This window comes from Phocoena phocoena, chromosome 3, assembly GCF_963924675.1.
Source record: "Phocoena phocoena chromosome 3, mPhoPho1.1, whole genome shotgun sequence".
Lineage (NCBI taxonomy): Eukaryota > Metazoa > Chordata > Mammalia > Artiodactyla > Phocoenidae > Phocoena > Phocoena phocoena.
The window spans coordinates 113,017,052-113,031,298 of NC_089221.1; the positions used below are offsets into that span (position 1 = coordinate 113,017,052).

A 14,247-nucleotide genomic window follows, 5' to 3' on the forward strand; every position below is an offset into this window, starting at 1 on the left:
GGCCAATTGACTTTTGACAAGGGTGCCAAGACTTTTCAGGGGGATAAAAATAATCTTTTCATCAAATGGTGGTAGGACAACTTGATATCCACATGCAAAAGAGTAAAGTTAGACCCCTGCCTCACACCATATATAAAAATTAACTTGGGACTTCCCTGGTGATGCAGTGGTTAAGAATCTGCCTGCCGATGCAGGGGACACAGGTTCAATCCCTGGTCCGGGAAGATCCCACATGCCGTGGAGCAAGTAAGCCCGTGCACCACAACTACAGAGCCTGCTCTCTAGAGCCTGCAAGCCACAACTACTGAGCCCACGTGCCACATCTACTGAAGCCTGCACACCTGGAGCCCGTGCTTCACAACAAGAGAAGCCACTGCAATGAGAAGCCCTCAGACTGCAATGAAGAGTAGTCCCCATTTGCCGCAACTAGAGAAAGCCCACGTGCAGCAATGAAGACCCAACGCAGCCACACCCACACAAAAATTAACTGAAAATGGATCAAAATCCAAAATATATAAACTAGAAGAAACTCTTAGAAGAAAATATAGAGGTAAATCTTTATGACCTTGGATTTGGCAATGGATTCTTAGATATGACATTAAAAGCACAGGAAACAAAAGAAAAAATAGATAAATCGGACTTTATCAAAATTAAAAACATTTGTGAATCTAAGGATACAATCAAGAGAGTGAACATATGACCCACAGAATAGGAGAAAATATTTGCAAATTATATATCTGGTAAGGGATTAATATCTAGAACATATAAAGAATTTCCACAACTCAACAACAACAACAAAAACCCAATTCAAAAACAGGCAAAGGACTTGAATAGACATTTCTCCAAAGCAGATATACAAATGACCAGTAAGCGCATGAAGAGATGTTCAACATCACTAGTCATCAGAATGCAAAATGCAAATCAAAACCACAATGAGATACAACTTCACACCCATTAGGACAGCTAGTATAAAAACAAACAAAACCCCTCTCCCCATAAAATAGAAAATAGGGCTTCCCAGGTGGCGCAGTGGTTGAGAGTCCGCCTGCTGATGCAGGGGACGTGGGTTCGTGCCCCAGTCTGGGAAGATCCCACATGCCGCGGAGCAGCTGGGCCTGTGAGCCATGGCCGTTGAGCCTGCGCGTCCAGAGCCTGTGCTCCGCAACGGGAGAGGCCACAACAGTGAGAGGCCCGCGTACCGCAAAAAAAAAGGAAAATAACAGGTGTTGATGAGGATGTGGAGAAATTAGAACCCTTGTGCATTGCTGATTGGAATGTGAAATCATACAGCCACTATAGAAAATATTTTGGTATTTCCTCAAAAAGTTAATCATACAATTACCATATGATCCAGCAATTCCACTTCCAGGTGTATACCCCCAAAAATCAAAAACAGGGACTCATATAGATAGTCACACAGCAATGTTCATAGCAGCATTATTCTCAATAGCCAAAAGGTGGGAGCAACCCACGTATCCATCAACCAGTGAATGGATAAAAAGGATTTGGTATATTCATAAAATGGAATATTATTCAGCCCTAAAAAGGAATGAAATTGTGATACATGCTGCAATGGGGGTGAACCTTGAAAGCATCATGCTGAGTGATATATAAACCAGACACACAAAGGGCAAAAATTGTATGGTTGCACTTATATAAAGTACCTAGAATAGGCAAATTCATACAGAAAGTAGAATAGAATTTACTATGAGATGGCTAGAGAGGAGAATGGGAATTATTGTTTATTAGATACAGAGTTTTTGTTTAGGATAGTGAAATAGTTCTTGGAGTGGATAGTGGGGATGATTGTGTAATAATGTGAATACTTAATACTACTGAATTAATTGTATACCTAAAAATGCTTTAAAATGATCAATTTCATGGTATGTATATTTTACCACAATCAAAACCTAAAGATAATAAATACTCAAAATGAACCCCCTCCCTACTGAATTCTACACTTTAAAATGATGAATTTTATGGTACATGAATTATATCTCAATTTTAAAAATTATTGAGCTGACCTGTTGGAAAAGAGCAACAGAATAAAATCCAAAGGGAGAAAAAGGAAGGAAAAGTAAAGGAAAAAAACAAAAAAGGAAAGTAGAAAAAAGGAAATAGGTAAGAGCAAAAATTAATGAAATGGAAAACAAAGATTCAACACAAAGGGATCAACAAAGCCAAAAGTTAGATCTTAGAAAATAATTATAAAATAACTTTCTTGATGAGACAATCATGATAAGTTGTTAGTGAAGCCCTGAATCATGTTAGGGATTAAAAAGAGAAATTGCATTTACCACTATTTACAATAGATGTCAGAAATCTAATAATTTTATGGCAATAAATTTGAAAACCTAGCTGAAATAAGATAATTTTCTAGAAAAAAATTACAAAACTCTCAATAAAAAAGGAAATACTTGAAAAAATATGTGTTCATATGTGTCCTTTAGTGTTTATAAAGCATTGGATTAGTAGTGAAAATTTTCCATCTCCTAAAACAAAAAAAAAGTAACTTGAACCAGATCGTTTTACATGGAAGATAAAATTCCAAACATATAAAATGCTTTTAGTGATTAGATAAATGAGCATATCTGCCCCGCCCACAGACAGTTCATTTCGTTAAGCCAGTACTGTTGGCCCTGTGTATCATGGTTTCCAAATCCATGGATTCAACCAACCAGGGATCAAAAGTATTCTAAGAAAAAAATTACAGAAAATTTCAAAAAGCAAAATTTGAATTTGCTGCTTGCCTGGCAACTATTTACATAGACTTTACATTGTATTTACCACTATTTTTAGATAGCATTTATGTTGTATTAGATTACTATATATAATCTAGATCGCTTCTCGACCTTTTGGCTAAGGTCAAGTATAGTACTACAAGTAATCTAGAGATGATTTAAAGTACGTGGGGAGGATGTGCATAGGTTATATACAAATACTATGCCTTTTTATATAAGGGACTTGAGCATCCTGGGATTTTGGTATCCATGGGGGGTGAGGTCCTGGAACCAATCCCCTGGGAATACCAAGGGACAACTGTATATCCGTCATGCCAAAACAAAACTAGACAATGACCATATGAAAAAGGAAAATTACACCCAGTATCATGAGCTTGGACATAAAAATCCCGAACAGAATATTAGGAAACTGAATTTTAAAAAATATATGAAGAAGGTAATATAGCATTGCCAAGTTGGGGTTTTCCAGGAATGTGAATATTAGAAAAATCTAGAAATTTTATTAACCAGCTTAAAATATTAAATGAGTAAAAAACCCCAATAAAATCACTTTAAGAGATGTAGAAAAAAGTTTATCATGAATATCTTTCATGATAAAAATTAGCAAACTAGGAGTAGAAAGGATTTGTTTTAAGTGATTAAGAGTACCTATGAAAAACCTACGTCAAAATTCACACTCAGTGGTGAAACTGTAACAGTATTCCCTTTAAAGGTGTAGGCCAGTTATTATTGACAAGATTTGTATTAGCGTCTTAGCCAATGTATAATACAAGGAAAAGGAATAAAAAACATTAAGGATAAGAAAGAAAGTTTTAAAAGACTGTCATTATTCACAGGTGTTATGATTCCTGTATAGAAACCCCAAAAGAATCTGGAAGAATTATTAATTAATAAAGTTAATACAATTAATAAAGTTAATAAATATTAAAGTCCAGCAAACTTGGTGGATATGTGATTAATAAATAAAATATATTTAATATGTCAGCAACAAAAATGATAGCACTTCTAATAAAATACAAAAAGTACTTAGAGGCAAAGCTAATAAAATCTTGGGTGACTTTTAAGGAGGAAAAAATTCTATAAAGGTCATTAAAGAAGACAAAGAAATGGAAGGGTATATCAGATCATGCATAGAAAGACTTAGTTTCTTCAAGATGCAATCTTGCCTAATTAAGCTATTGTATCAATGAAATTCCAATAAGAAATCTGGCAGGATTTTTTTATGGGTCGCCAAAAGCTGATGCTAAAATTTAGATAAAAGAATGAAATATAAAAAACCAAGATGGTTTTGAAAGTGAAAAGGGGAGAAGTCTTGACTTACCAGGTAATAAGACTTCCTATAATGCTGCAGTAATTAAAGTAGGGTGATGATGTGCGGATAGACAGATAGACCAATGGAACAGGATAGAGTGCTCAGAAACAGACCTGGCTTGTATGAAAACCTGGCCCCTGTCAGATGGCATTGCAAATGAGTGGTGGAAGATAAATTCTTCATTAAACAGTACATGTGGAAAGAAAAAACAATTGGATCTCTACCTTCCAGCATACACAGCTAAAGACCTAACTTGAAAAGTGAAACTTTAAATTTTTAGAAGAAAATATAGATTTGTATGATCTCAGAAGGGAAAGGTATCTTAAGGTATGAAATAAATAAGCCATGGAGAAAAAGTTTGGTTAATTTGATTCCATTAAAACTTTAAATTTCTATTCATCAAAAGATCCTTAAAGAGGTGAAAGGATAAATCACTGTAGGAGATGCTATTTGAAACACATATAACAGGTAAAGGCTTAGGATTCAAAGTATGTGATATATTGTCTTCCAAATCAATAAGAAAAAGACAAAACAATCTAGCAGAAAATTTGGCAACAGATTAGGAAAAGGCAATTTACAATTTAAACATATAAAAAGATGCCCAACTTCATTAATAATTAGAGAAATGACAAACTGAAAAATAAGATACCATTTCATATTCATCAGATTGACAAAAATTAAGAAGTCCAACAGTAGGAAGTATTGGTAAGGATGTTAAAAAAAAATAAAGCATTGTTCAGAAGTAAGTCAGAAAGAGAAAAACAAATATCGTATAATATCGCTTACATGTGGAATCTAGAAAAATGGTACAAATGAACTTATTTGCAAAGCAGAAATAGAGACACAGATGTAGAGAACAAACTTATGGATACCAAGGCGGGGAGGGTGGTGGTGGAATGAATTGGGAGATTGAGATAGGCATATATATATACTACTATGTATAAAATAGGTAACTAATGAGAATCTACTGTATAGCACAGGGAACTCTACTCAATGCTCTGTGGTGACCTAAATGGGAAGGAAGTCTAAAAAAGAGGGGATATATGTATACATATAACATTCACTTTGCTGTACAGCAGAAACTAACCTAACATTGTGAAACAACTATACTCCAATAGAAATAAAAAATAAGGAGCATCGTTGGTATTAAAGTAAGTTAGTACAATAGCTTCAGAAAACAATTTGGCAAAATCCAGTGAAGCTGAAGATGCTCATATTCTACAGTCAGGTAATTCCACTCCTATGTGTGTAACAGAGAAAAACTACACATGTGTACAGAAAAACATGGGGCTATGAGTTGTTTGGGAGTGTTGTAAGGGCAGGGAGTTATTTCGATGGAGGTGTTATTTGCAGGTTTCAGAGAGAAATGAAGGAAGTTCAACTACAGCTGGCCATCTGCAGGGTTAGTGGGGCAGCTGTGTCTGCTGCCACAAGGGGAAGGTAACATGGGCATCATGGCCATGTAGGCACCCAGCGATTAGACCCAGTACTCCTGTGATGATTTTGGAGTGGTTTCTTCTCTCAACAAGGACAACGGTTGAGGTGATCAGGTAGAGGATGACCACTATGTGGGTTTGGAAGAAATCACTCCAAGGCCAGCTGATAGCCTATATCTCGGTGTGCAGGTAGCACACATAGATGATAAAGAATATAGCAGCAAAGATCATCTCAGTCAGCAGTCAAGGCAGGTCAGAATCACCAGGCACAATAGAATCTTAGCAAACAGGAGAATTCCCTTTCGGGTGCTCCAGAAGTTGGTGCTGGCGGCCCAGCAGCTGGGAGCCCAAGGGGTGTTCAGAATCTGCTGTGGCAGGGGCTGGGGTCCCTAGGGGCACGGAGGAACTGCTCATGGGCTCGAGGATGCTGCACACCCAGCCATCTTGCCCACTATCTGGCTGGGGAGAGGGCCCAGGGGCAAAGGACCTTAAGTCCACTTTTTAAATGGCCCTGCAACCTGACTCAAACTTTTTGTACTTTTATACTCTTTGCCGTAGTAAAAAATGGGTAACTGTTTTCATAAGTGGAATTGCTAAATAGTGGTGAAACGCTAAACTAGGTTTACATATATCAACATGGATGAATCTTATAATTTTAAATGAAAAAAAATCACCCAAAGAATACTGTAATGTATATGCAATTTATGTAGTGTATAAAAAATGCAAAACCATACTATGTACTTTTAGGGATACATATGTGGTAAAAGTATAAAACACACGAGCAAGACATACTCCAGGTTTAAAATAGGATTACTTTTGTGGGAAGAGAAGGGGATCTGATCAATGTGAGGCTCTGCCTGTAATGGTGATATTTTATTTCTTAAGCTGGGTGGTGGTATATGGTTGTTCATTATATTATTCTTTATACCTTTTTGTGTATATTAAATGTTTCATTGTAGTTAACAAACATAAAAGTGTATATAAATGGTTGCCACGTGGTGACCACAAATGTAAGTATACAGGACAAATAACACCACCAGCTGCCCTAATGTTTTCCAAATGGATAGTCGTGGCTTGAGTTACAATTTCCAGTGACAGCATCTGACATATTTAAAAGGTGGTGTATCTCAAAACCTTTTCTATTTCCCTCTAGAAATGGAAATAGAAACTCTCTCTAGCCCCCCTTCACCCCACCCCAAACTCATCTCAGTTAAAGGTATCGGCGTTTACCCAGTTGCTCTGTGTGAAGCACTAGAGTCTTCCTTGCCTTCTCTCTACCCTGTGCATCCCTGAGTCCATCAGCAAGTCCTGTCATCACTGCCCACAAAATACTTCCGGAATCTGTCCTCTTCTCTTCAGCTCCACACTGTCCCGCACTCCAATACAATCTAACCTCGTCTCTTGCCTGGATGATGGTTCTTCTACTATCTAGCACCTCCTCCCTAACTTGCCTCCCAGTTGCTACTCCTGCCAGTTCCCCCCACGGTCTCTTTACCACGGAGATCTCTTTAAAATGTAAATCAGTTCACATCACTCCCTTGCTCAAACTCCTCCAAGGCTGAGGTTAAAGTTCACAGCCCTCACCAGGCCTACAAGGCCCTCCCTACATGGCCCGCCCCTCCAACTGCATCTCCTGCTCTGCTCACCCCTTTCTGTTTTGCCACACGGGCTTTGCTGTTCCTTTCTCCCCTTAAGGCCCTTGTACTCGCCATTGGGGAGTAGTCTCCCAGTTTTTATTATGGCTCCATCCCTGGCTTTAGCAAGGCCTCCACTCAGCACCTTTTCTAAAGTAGCTGCCATGCCTGCCCCTCCCCACCCTGGCCAGCCCCTCTCTCCCCTTTGGCTGTTTCACGTTCCTTCCTGTCTGATGTTATGTATGTATTTGTCTAAACATTCATTTCTGTCTCCCCTACTAGACCGTCAGCTTCCTGGGCGTGCTGTGGTGATCTATCCTGCAGACCCTCATTCTCGTAGCCATTGGCGTCGGGCAGATGCGACACCCCAAGAGCTTCTTGGAAGCCAAGAAGCTGGTGTAGCTGTCCCAGGCTTCCCAGGCCATCCTTCCTCCCTGGCTGGGGAAGCAAGGGCCTCCTGGACTCATTTCTCTCTGGCAGGAGGCTTGGTCCCCAGCCGTGGGTATCTACAGGGGAGAGGAGCCACAGCACAAGCTGAGGGCAGCAGCTTGGCTGGCTAATACTGAACAGGTGGCAGGGTAAATGCCTGCCCCCTCCCCTGGGCCCTTTGCAGTAATCCGGTGAAGCCACTGGGAGCCCTACTGACACCTCAGAATCACAGTGTTACTGATCAGGAATGTGAGCCTGTTGTCTGGGGGGACTGAGGGGAGGGGAGTGGGTGGGCAAGCCAGTCTCCCTTCTGTCTTCCTTTCCTAACTCGGGATTTTGACCAGGTTGGGGCAGGATTCCCTGCCACCCAGGAAACCTCACTATTCCCTCCTTGGGCCTAGACCCAGCCTGCTGATCCAGGGTGTGTGTGTCATTTGAGGGTGGGGTAGAGGGAGTTGCAGTGTGTGCCCTGAGGTTGACCCCAGGTTCTTCACATGGTTGTTCTTTTGGGGATGAGAGAAACTGGGGTTAGGCCAAACAGCGGCCTTGGTGCTGGTTAGGGATGGGGCCTGCAGAGTCTTAGTTACTGATTTCATTTTCAATAAGTTTAGGTTTGTTACCTTGGTTTCCCAATAAAAAAAAATTAACTTCTAAAAAAAAAAAAGTGAGACTGTCTCATTGTTTCATTTCCCTGTGCCTGAAACAGTGCTTGCTTGGCATGTGGTAGATGCTTAATCAAAGCTTCCTCAATGAATGAGTTCACTGATGATAAGGAAAAACTTAGATGACTCAGAAAGTACCTTTTGGTAAAATCAAAGCCACTGGAGTTGTAGATGCATGAGAAGAATTTGAATAAGATTGTTTCATAAAGTATAAAAGTGGAAAAAAAAGCAGAATGTTCTTCAGAAGCAGATTAATTAACTGATTTTAAGTATGTGTGATAATAGAGTAAATAAAGTAGATGTGTGAGTAGTTCATCTCCTTTCCCAAAAGTCTGGGTATTCAGGTTGGCCAGAAGGCTCTTGGGATCTTCTCTTTGGAAATCCGGGTTGCCTGACACGCACCTCCCACCGGGCCTCAATAGTCATTCTGTCCATCGGTCAGTCAGTCATTCCCAAGCCATCTGTGTCAAACCCAGCCCTAAGCTCGGGGCCACAGGGTAGGCAAGACACAGAAAGAGAAGGGAATCAGGCACATTGTGTCCACTGTGTGCCAGGGACTCTGCCTGGGTTTCTCTGTCTTGTGGCTGACTTAGGAGCACCCGCTCCCACCCTCGCCCCGCCAACACACACACCTGATTGGGTGGCCCAGGCAGGGGTAAGGTCTGCAGCTTGGTCTGACCCTCCTACCCTTACCACCCCTGTAGGTCTCAGAGCTCATCTTTGTGTCCATCTATAGCTCCGAGTTCTGCATGAAGCTCTACGTGGACCCCATCAACTACTGGAAGGATGGCTACAACCTGCTAGATGTGATCATTATCATCATCATCTTCATCCCCTACAGTCTCCGCAAGATCAAGGGCAAGCACTACCCTTACCTCAACATCGCCGATGGCGTACAGTCCCTGCGCATTCTCAAGCTTATCCCCTATAGCCGCGGCATCCGGGTGAGTGACATGGGATGCCGTGGTTCTGGGAGTGCAGGTGATAGGGCCCGTCTGCCCATCAGCCCCTGATGAAGTGATAATTCAACTACTCTCATGCAGTGACTGAGTCCTCTTGTGTGACAGGTTGATGTTTATCTGTGTTATCTCATTTAATCTTAAAACGATTGTAGGAAAGGTATTAGCTCCATTTTACAGATGAAGAAATTGAGACCCAAGGTCACTCAGCAGTTAGATGCTGGAGCTGAGCTTCGAAAGGTGTGTCTGACTCAAGACCATCTGATCTTTTCCTCTCTCCCATGTTGCAAAGTGACTGATTTTCTTATGGTCCAGACCCTTTGGACTACATGCCCAGGAGTCTCCAGCTTTTTGTGGCTTCAGCCACTCACTGCTTTTCCCGAACGATTGAAAAATCTGCTGCTTCTCTTGATGGGAATGGTCTCATGACTTGTTCAGGCAGCTCTGGAAGTGCTGCTCCAGCCGAAAGGGCAGAGGGTGGCCAGTCTTTACTTAGCTCAGAGGTTCCAGAACAAACTTCAGAGGTTCCCCAAACGTGCCCTCAGGTGTTCATCCTGGACATGGTATGTTTTCCTTGGCTCTGGTCAGTACCCGTGCTTCTCCAGGAAGGGGCTGGTTTGGACGTATTCGACAAGTTAGGGTGTGTCGGCCTGTTCTGCTGAGAGGTTGCCCCTAGGCCAGCCTGGTGTCTGTCTGTCTAGGGCTTAGGTCCGACACTCAGGGAGCCCAAGGGAGCCCCAAGCCTGAGTGGAGAATAGGCGCATGTTAAAGAGCTCCCCCTCCTGCAGACCCCATGCATTCAGGTCTTGCTCTCACGTGGTCACATACCCATGTGTGTCCCCTCCCAGGATGGGAGCATGGTCCCATCCTCCTGCTTCTCTTCACGGCAAGGCTCCTGGAAGAGGTGTCTGTTCTCCCAGTCCCTCTTCCTTACCTGTCATTTGTGTCCGGGCTTCCTCCCTCCTCTCCCCTGTAACTAGCCCCTCTGAGGTTGCCAGCAGCCTCCTGTCACTGCTTTCTCCTGGTTTCCCTCCAGCCTCTTAGGCATAACTTCTCAGGTGCATGTTTTCTTTGCCTTGCCCATGAGTGTGGTTTTCTCAGGACTGTGTCCTGAGCTCTCTTCTCTCCTCACTCTATATTCTCTTTGGGTGACCTTTTGCACTTGTCAGGGGTCTTCACCTGCCCACGCCACTTTCTTTGAACTTCAGACCTAACTGCTTCCTGGATAGCTCACATACTCCTCAAACTCAACGTGTCTAAACCGGAAGTCTTCACTCTCCTCCCACCCCCACCCTCCAATCCCAAGACCTGGCTCCTCCTCCTGTATTTTGTCTGTTGGGGATGGGTGCCTCCTGTCAAGTCAACTGCCAAGTCATAAGTTTGAGTGTCGGCTTTGAGCTCTCTCTCTCAAAGTCCTACAGCCTGGCCTCCTAGATAGTTCTTGGCTTGTTCACATCTTTTCACTCCAACAGCCATCATTTTTTCTCCATCACCATTCACCTTTCCATGGGTTCCTGCAGTGGCTTCCCACACTATTGAGAGCCCTGGAGCAGAAATGCCTCAGCAGCTGGAGGAATCTCTAAAGTGCACCTCGAGTCATGGCACCGCTCCTTTTACACTTGAGAGTGACTCCCCTTGTTCGTGGGCTAGAGGCAGACCCTATAATGTGTCCTAGAAGTGGGGAAGGGAGTGTCTGAGGTGCTGGCCTATGGAGGCTATGTCAGGGAGGGATGAGAGTAAGGTGGGTGGACAGGAAAGAAGACTGGAGCTCTTTGGGAGGTGAGTGCCAGGTGGCGGGCACCTCGGAGTGAGGGAGTAATCAGACAGTGGAGGCTGTGCCCATTTTTTTGGGTATGGGGCACCAAGGGAGCAGGGGCCTAAAGTGATTCAAGGGTCGCTGGAGATGAGGAAGTCAAGGGACGAAGAGGCTTTGTCCTCTTGGGGATTGGTGGATGTCCACAGAGATGCTGAAGGCCCCCAGGATGACAGCAGGGTGGGGTGGAGCCATTCCAAGATGCAACAGGGTGTGGGAAGGTGGAAGGTTGGCCCTGCCCAGAGGCAGGGGCTTTGCCCATGGAGGCTGGGACTCCGAGGATAAAGTAGGGGATGGTCTCCTGAATCAGGTGAGTGGGGGATGAGCAGCCTCCCTCTAGAGGGCTGCTGGGGAGCGATGTCCTCAGGCAAGAGAGGGTTTACAGGGAAGGCCAGGAGAGAGATCACTGTGGAATGAAGGTGCCAGAGACATGCAGGAGTCATGAGAGGAAGGTGGTGATGGTGGTGGGCTGAGGGAAAGGAAGTCCAGGGCTGTGCAGGGAGGAGGAAGCAGAAAGGACTGGTGGCAGGAGGGGCTTCCGTCTTGGGGAATGGGGGGAGGGGCAGTGACCCAGATTGTCCCTTGTGAGGCTGAGGACACGAGCCACCTGCTGCGTGCATTGTGTTGTGGCAGCCTGGTCAGCGGGGAAGGCCTGGAGGTGCCAGGGTCTTGGTGCCCGGCAGGGATAGCCCAGGGATCCAGTGAAGGGCACACAGCCCTCCCCACTGGCCAAGGCCTATCCCAGAGCTCAGCCTGGCTTGCTTGGTGACCGAAGGCCTCTGCGTGGCCTTTGGTCCATGTGGTCACGCAGACACCCAAGGGCACGCAAACACAGCATGTTCATACGCATACAGTCCATGTTTGACCCCAAGGTCTTTCTGTCATTAAGCAGAGCCTTGTATCCAAAAGTTGTTCCCTGGGGAAACATCAGACCCCCCCCCCCGTTGTAGCTCTTCTATGGGTTTGGGGATGTCCCTGGACGCCCAGAGTGACTCTGGATTACATGCCCTCTGTACACCAGCCTGGCCAGCTGGCCAGGGGAGCTGGAGGTGCCAGCGGTGGAGCCTTGCACCTCTGTGCTGATTTATATTCATTCAGGTCTAGATGAGGCTCTAACAGAGCTGCAGCTCAGTGCCCAGAGCTGGCACTCTGGCACATTCTTGACTCCTGTTCCCTGATGAATTAAGATGACATTCTGCTTTCCACCTCATGGCAATAAACCTGCACCATGAAGAAATAGTTCCTTGCTGTTTTGCACACAGAGAAGCTCTGTTAGCTGGGCAACCAAGGGCCACACTGTCCTTGTTCATCTGCATTTCAGCCTGAAGAACCACCTTCAGACACTGGGCTGCAAGTGAGAGCATCAGCCTCGCCTCCCTCCCTGCCTGCTCCTCTTTGGGGTGCATCACGTGCCACCCATCAGAGCGGCAGGGCCCGAGTACCTGCCCTGACAAGAGGTCCTCTCCATGCCCATAATGCCCCAAGGCCAGGAGGGCAGCCCTAGCGTGATTCAGAGCCCAGGACAGCTGAACTGGGGGCTAGGAGTTGCTTCCCCAAAGAATTTGGGAATTCAGAATCAGGCACCTACTGGGGGCCAGGCTGTAGGTCTAGAAAGTGCAGGACTTCCTCAGGGAAGGAGCTACCAGCCTATGGGGATCTGGGTAAACATCCATGGGACTAGATTTCTTTTTTTTTTTATACATCTTTATTAGAGTATAACTGCTTTACAATGTTGTGTTAGTTTCTGCTGTACAACAAAGCGAATCAACTATATGAATACATATATCCCCATATCCCCTCCCTCTTGTGCCTCCCTCCCACCCTCCCTACCCCACCCCTTTAGGTGGTCAAAAAGCACCGAGCTGATCTCCCTGTTCTATGCAGCTGCTTCCCACTAGCTATCTACTATACATTTGGTAGTGTATATATGTCCATGCTACTCTCTCACTACATCCCAGCCTCCCTTTCCCCCACTGTGTCCTCAAGTCCATTCTCTACATCTGCATCTTTATTCCTGCCCTGCCACTAGGTTCATCAGAACTTTTTTTTTTTTTAGATTCCATATATATGTGTTAGCATATGGTACTTGTTTTTCTCTTTCTGACTTACTTCACTCTGTATGACAGACTCTAGGTCCATCCACCTCAGTACAAATAACTCAATTTCATTTCTTTTTATGGCTGAGTAATATTCCATTGTATATATGTGCCACATCTTCTTTATCCATTCATCTGTCGATGGACACTTAGGTTGCTTCCATGTCCTGGTTATTGTAAATAGAGCTGCAATGAACATTGTGGTACATGACTCTTTTAGAATTATGGTTTTCTCAGGGTATATGCCCAGCAGTGGGATTGCTGGGTTATATGGTAGTTCTATTTTTAGTTTTTAAAAAAATTTTACTTTATTTATTTATTTTTTATACAGCAGGTTCTTATTAGTTATCTATTTTTTACATATTCGTTTATACATGTCAATCCCAACCTCCCAATTCATCCCACCACAACCACCCCCTCACTTTCCCCCCTTAGTGTCCATACACTTGTTCTCTACATCTGTGTCTCCATCTGCCTTGCAAACCGGTTCATCTATACTATTTTTCTAGATTCCACATATATGCGTTAATATTTGTTTTTCTCTTTTTGACTTGTTTCACTCTGTATGACAGTCTCTAGGTCCATCCACATCTGTACAAATGACCCAGTTTCGTTCCTTTTTATGGCTGAGTAATATTCCATTGTATATATGTGCCACATCTTCTTTATCCATTCATCTGTCGATAGGCATTTAGGTTGCTTCCATGACCTGGCTATTGTAAATAGTGCTGTAATGAACATTGGGGTGCATGTGACTTTTTGAATTATGGTTTTCTCAGGGTATATGCCCAGTAGTGGGATTGCTGGGTCATATGGTAGTTCTATTTTTAGTTTTTTAAGGCACCTCCATACTGTTCTCCATAGTGGCTGTAGCAATTTACGTTCTCACCAACAATGCAAGAGGGTTCCCTTTTCTCCACACCCTCTCCAGCATTTGTTGTTCATGGATTTTCTAATGATGCCTGTTCTGACCGGTGTGAGGTGATACCTTATTGTAGTTTTGATTTGCATTTCTCTAATAATTAGTGATGTTGAGCAGCTTTTCATGTGCCTCTTGGCCATGTGTATTTCTTCTTTGGAGAGATGTCTATTTAGGTCTTCTGCCCACTTTTTGATTGGGTTGTTTGTTTTTTTAATATTGAGCTGCATGAGCTGTTTATATATT

At 43.6% G+C, this 14,247-nt stretch overlaps 1 protein-coding gene and 1 pseudogene across 1 annotated transcript in view; one reads left to right on the forward strand and one right to left on the reverse strand.

Moving 5' to 3' along the window:
- The window catches only part of CATSPER3 (cation channel sperm associated 3), a 37,007-nt gene that overhangs the window by 12,439 nt on the left and 10,321 nt on the right, over nucleotides 1-14,247 (forward strand). The window contains exon 3 of the mRNA XM_065874659.1: nucleotides 8,919-9,158. Coding sequence (XP_065730731.1) covers nucleotides 8,919-9,158 — 240 coding nt within the window. The remainder of the gene's footprint in view (nucleotides 1-8,918; nucleotides 9,159-14,247) is intronic.
- LOC136121630 (proteolipid protein 2 pseudogene) lies at nucleotides 5,435-8,649 on the reverse strand (annotated as a pseudogene).